General features: G+C 53.6%; 1 protein-coding gene across 1 annotated transcript; it reads right to left on the bottom strand.

Annotated features, from left to right (window-relative positions):
• Positions 1 to 210: 210 nt before the first annotated feature.
• LOC137160027 (mast cell protease 1A-like) lies at positions 211 to 4,710 on the bottom strand. Its single transcript, XM_067558485.1, has 5 exons — positions 4,626 to 4,710; positions 1,812 to 1,959; positions 1,116 to 1,251; positions 681 to 938; positions 211 to 354 (listed from the first exon to the last, which is right to left on the bottom strand). Exons 1-5 carry the CDS (start codon positions 4,690 to 4,692, stop codon positions 211 to 213), a joined length of 753 nt encoding a protein of 250 aa, XP_067414586.1. The 5' UTR covers positions 4,693 to 4,710.
• Between the last annotated feature and the right edge of the window lie 410 nt (positions 4,711 to 5,120).

The following is a 5,120-nucleotide window of genomic DNA, read 5'->3' as shown; positions in this document are numbered from 1 at the left end:
GGCGCTGGCCTTGAACCCGGCTCCTAACTCCCCTAGGCTCCCTGCCTTGAGGCTCATGGGTTGGGCACTGCCTGAACGAAGCGATAGCTGGGGGGGGGGGAGGCTCGGCCTGGGGGGCTCAGCCCCTCTGCAAAGCAGGCCCCACGGCTGGACCTCGCCTAAGGACAGAAGTGGTGCAGCTCTGGCCCCTGCAGCGATTCCCAGCAGGGCTCAGGGCTGCGGCTTCTTCATCATCTTCTTAATCCAGGGGACAAAGGTGGAGACTCTTGTGTACACCCCGGGGGGGGTGGGAGGCCCCCAAGAGACGATGCCCTGGACTGTTCCCTTGCACACCAGGGGCCCCCCAGAGTCGCCCTGTGAAAAAGAACAAGCCACAGATGGAGAACAGCTCCATGAGTCGTTTCCTGCAGCTGGAGCAGCTCAGTGACACCCCCCCCCCCCGGTGCAGCTGGTCTCAGTGTCGCTCCCTCAATGTCCCCCTGAACCTGCTTGGGACCCCACCTCAGATCAGCTGGTCACTGCCCTCCCGGATCCCTCCACCCCTCGAGGAGGTCTCTGCCTTCCCCTGTGAGAACAGTTATTTTCCCATTCATTAATACAGCACCGAGCGCAGCGGGGCCTGATCACCTCACTGATAATGATTATTTATCAAGGGCACTTGAAGCCAGGGGAAGATTCACCTCCGCAGAGTCTTTGCCCTTCCTTCGATCCCCCGCACACAGCATCGTGGAGGCGTTATAGTGACGATATTTCCCACACGCGTCATTCTTCAGCACCTCCACGTCCACCTCCCGCAGCGTGTCTGGGGTCCATGCCAACCATGACCGAATCCTGCCCCAGCCAGCGGTGCTGCAGACGGCTCCTGGCTGTACTCTCTCGTCGGCGCGGGGCAGGGGGATGGTTTTCACCCATGTGTTCAGAGTCGCTCTCCTGTCCAGCTGCGACACAGGAAGGATGAACAAAATGAGGGTAGCACTCAAGGTCCCAGAGACAAACACCTCACCCCAAAGAAAGGCAGAGTCATGACTGTGACCTCACGGGATGTGCAGGGAAGTGGACGGTGCCTGCATCAGTATGAGGTCACAGGGTGTGGGGAGATGGGATGGGGGCGGTACCTGCAGCAGCATGATGTCATTGTTAAAAGCTTCTTTCTCATATGGCGGGTGGGGGATCTTGGCGCGGGTGGGGATCTCCTGTTGGCTCCGTTCCTGTTTGCTAATGTTGTGGGCTCCCAGATGCACTGTGATCTCACTGTGAGAGCCAAAAACAAAGCATGGGGCCTTAGGGGCAGGGGGAGGAGCTGGGGGAGGGGCGCAGGGCAGTGATATGGGGGGACGGGGCAGCCTGGGGTTCTCAGGCCGAGATCTCGGACTCAGCTCCCAGCCTGAAAACCCTCACCCCACTGCACGCGTGCTGGCTGCAAACCGGCCCCAGGGCAGGGCACTGGCTGGTTGTGGGGGTGGGAAGGGGACACAAGGGCCCTTTCCCCTCTAGGGGGTGCCGGCTGCAGCACAGAGGCCCACCCCATGGCGTTGGGGTCCCAGCTGGTGTCTGCCCCCTCCCCTTGTGCTCTTCCCCTGAGTGCCTTTGCTGCCCCATGTCCTTCCGGCCCCTGGGTCTCAGCTCCCTGCACCCCGGGGACCCCCCGGCTAGATCCAGACAGGGTCTGTGCCCGGCTCCCCAGCTCAGAACCCTGCCCAGCTGTCCTGGGGCTGGGAGTCCCCAGACCCTGATCTTCTTTTTCCCCATGACCTACGACGGTCCCCATCGCCTGCTAACGCCCAATCTGCACCCCATGCAGAGACGCTTACCCTACATTGCAGTGAGCGGCCGTCAGCACGAAGTTCTGCGACACCAGGAACCCTCCACAGCTGAAGATATTTTTTCCATTTTGTATTTTCAGATAGGCCATGTAGGGCCTGGAGTGGGGCCGGGCTTCCTGTCCCCCAATGATCTCACCTGGGGGGGAACCAGGTTAACATAAAGGGCCCCATCGTCTCCCCAGGACAGGCTGGGACCGAGCTGCCGATTCCCCAACCTCAGCCTGCGCCCCCTGGTGATACTTCTCCCTGGGACATCTCTGTCCATGGATCCCTGCCCCCTGCTCAACTCCCCACCAGACAGGACACCCTGTGCAACCGGAGGGTGAATCTAAAGCTCTGACATCGCTGGGAGGCGACTTGGTGCCAAACGCACCAGGAGCGGGTATTACCGGCGTTGGGTGCCGGGGTCACTTCAAACATCACTGACATCTCCCCTGCTGACATTCCACCTTCTCCGTCAACCCACAGTGACAAGCCAGGCCTTGCCTCAAACATTTCAGCATTTTTCTTGGATAACTGATGATATCCCCTGTTTTCTGCACATTACTGCTGCAAATTTGTTGGGTTTTTGGTGACCAATTTTTTTTTTTTTTATCTTTTGGTCACACTAGAGACCGAGAAGGAATGGCAAGGTATGCAACCGAAACCTGCTGTTTTCCATCCATTTAGCCCCGATGCCTTCGCTACCATAATCCATTACTGCTTTTGCTTCTCAGAATGCTACCCACATAGCCAAGATCACATTATATGCACACCTGCCTGGACAGCAAATTTGAACTAAACATGGACCCTCTAAAAACGCAATGGGAGGACGAACTAGGCCAACTATTTTCTACTAACAAAACGGAAATACATTTTCGCCAGCGCTCCAGACTGCTCCTTGGACCTACACTGAAGATTAATTCAGCAGCAAATCACATGGAGGATGTGTTGGACCCGTGTTCAAAACAGGCGCTGCTAAGTCAGACAAATATTGGTGCTGTGATTCAGCAGGTGGTTACTTAACCCAAATGCTCTGAGAAAGCTCCTAGACCCATGGGCTTTGGTTGGAACTGAAGGGGAGAGGTCATTGTTTTCCTGTCAAATAAAATTAAACATGTAATTTTCAACTGAATTGGTGTTAATTGGAAGTGGAATAATTCTGAAAGTCTCTGGCTGAGCAGAGCATTAATAATGGTGAGAAGACGAGTACTACAAAAGCAGAAATCCAAAAAGTGACCAACAATCAAAGAAGATTGGAGTCTGGACTTCCAAAGCTTGGGAAGAAATGGAGATCATTATAGAGATACCCCAGAAATGTTGTCAAAGATATGGGATACACTCCTGGAAGTAGCTGAATGATACGATCAAATGCATGGGCTTCCTTCCTCTTCCCGTCTCTATCTCCTGCCTCTGAATTTTCCTTATATTCTTTATCTGACTTATATACATTTTCTTTTGCTGGATTTTTCTGAGGAAGTTTGGTTAGCAAAATGTGGAATACAATAAGGGATTGATATTCTAACCATTCATATTAGAGATAATTAAATATTTCAAGCCTAGCTAAGGTGAGGTAGCAAATACTTAATATATATGGGAAGTTTATATAGTATGAAAGGTTCATGTATATTGTGTTCTGTTTGTTTTCTCACTCTCTCCAGATGTCTTTTTAAAAAACTGATAAAACGTGAACAGGAAAACAAATTCCTTTCGGGGTTTTCAGGGAAAAGTCGAAATTTCCCGTGGAAAAACTTTTCAGACCAAAGCGGAATGAATCTGAACTTAGGTGGATGAAACCAAAACTCAACATTCGGTGTAAAGACAGCGGGATGGAGGGAAGAGAAGGGCAAGGAAGAACTAGTGAAGCTGAAGGACAGGGCTGGCACATGACCGAATGGGGTAAACTGGGCAGGGATGGATGGAGGTGGAATGGGAAGGTCTCTGTCCATCAGAGGGATGTAGGACTTAGGAAATGCCAGGCTGCATGGTTGGCTTTAACCCCACACAATCTCAACCTGCAGATGCTTGTAGGGACTGAACGCAGGGTCTCTGGGGCTAGCTGGCTCCTGGGAAGTGTTTGACATTATAGGCCAGGTGGAAATCAATATCAGGATAGCCACATTCAGAGCTGAAGCAGTTGAATGACAGATGTGGGTTAAACTCAGTTTTGTTAAACCCGTGCAAATCCGTGAGTCGCTCAGACCTGAATGTTAGCAAAGACGACTCAGGGATATTGGTTTTGATTCTAAATCAATGAGGGAGGCTGGAAAATCTGCTGCTGTTATTTCTATATGGTCCCCCATTATGCCAGACACTACACAGACCCCAACCAATATCAGAGCACACCTTTGGGCCGAGTGCGGCACCATCCCTTCCCTAATGAGCGTCAGTTTAAAAGAACAGCTCAGACAAAGGAAGAAGAAGCTAGAACCCAGGGGTCTGGACTCCCAGCCCCTCCACCGCTCTAACTATTAGACCCCATGCCCCTCCCAGAGCTGGAAAGAGAACCAAGGCATCCTGGGTCCCGCCTCACTGCTCTAATCTCTAGACCCCAGTCCCCTCTCAGGGCTGGGGATAGAACCCAGAGCTCCTGGTTCCTGGCCCCCACTTCAGATCCCCTGTGTCTCTCTCTTATTCTATGTATCTCTCTCTGTCTAGCAAGGGCTTTATCTCTGTACCAGCTCGGCCACCCGGGCTTTCTCACCTCCACCTCGAAACCCTTCACTAGCTGGGTTTTGGGAGGCTGCAATTGCCCTGGCAGATGCATCTAACTCTGAAGAGGAGCCGGGATTTAAAAAGAGCCCCCGATTCCCCGTCACTCACCAGCCTCAGCCCTGGGGGGCAGAAGAAAGGCCGCGGGCAGCAGGATGAAGATCAGCATCGTCACCATCTCTGGAAAACGACAGCTCTTGTGCGTCCCTCCTGAGGATTTATAGTGTGAGCAGCAAACCCCAAGTCACGTACGCTGTGGGTTCATGCAGGGGCCCACAGAAACCTCAGCCTCTGGTGGCTGACACGTTGGGGCACGTGGGAGGGAGCTGGTGGCTGGAAAAAAACCTCCCTTCTGAGGCAGGAGCCCACGGGGGAAAGACCCTCTGGGACAGGGTGTCTCCTCCCCAGAACACCTGGGAGTAGGGCCAGGAGCCCAGCACATCTGGCGCAGGGTTCCCCTGAAGCTTGCCTGGCTTATCTGCTCCAGCAGCTCATCTGTGGGGAGTGCAGCCAGTGCTGAGTCACCCGCTGGCTCACCTCGGCTCCACACTTCCTTCCCAGCATGTGTCTCAGAGCAGCGAGTGGGGGACGAGGCCATGGAGCTCA

This window comes from Emydura macquarii, unplaced genomic scaffold (genome assembly GCF_026122565.2).
Source record: "Emydura macquarii macquarii isolate MOO-44397 ecotype Brisbane River unplaced genomic scaffold, CSIRO-AGI_Emac_v2 contig_2107, whole genome shotgun sequence".
Classification (NCBI taxonomy): Eukaryota; Metazoa; Chordata; order Testudines; family Chelidae; genus Emydura; species Emydura macquarii.
The sequence above is the reverse complement of the archived record's forward strand: the minus strand, read 5'-3'. Positions and strand labels throughout refer to the sequence as shown.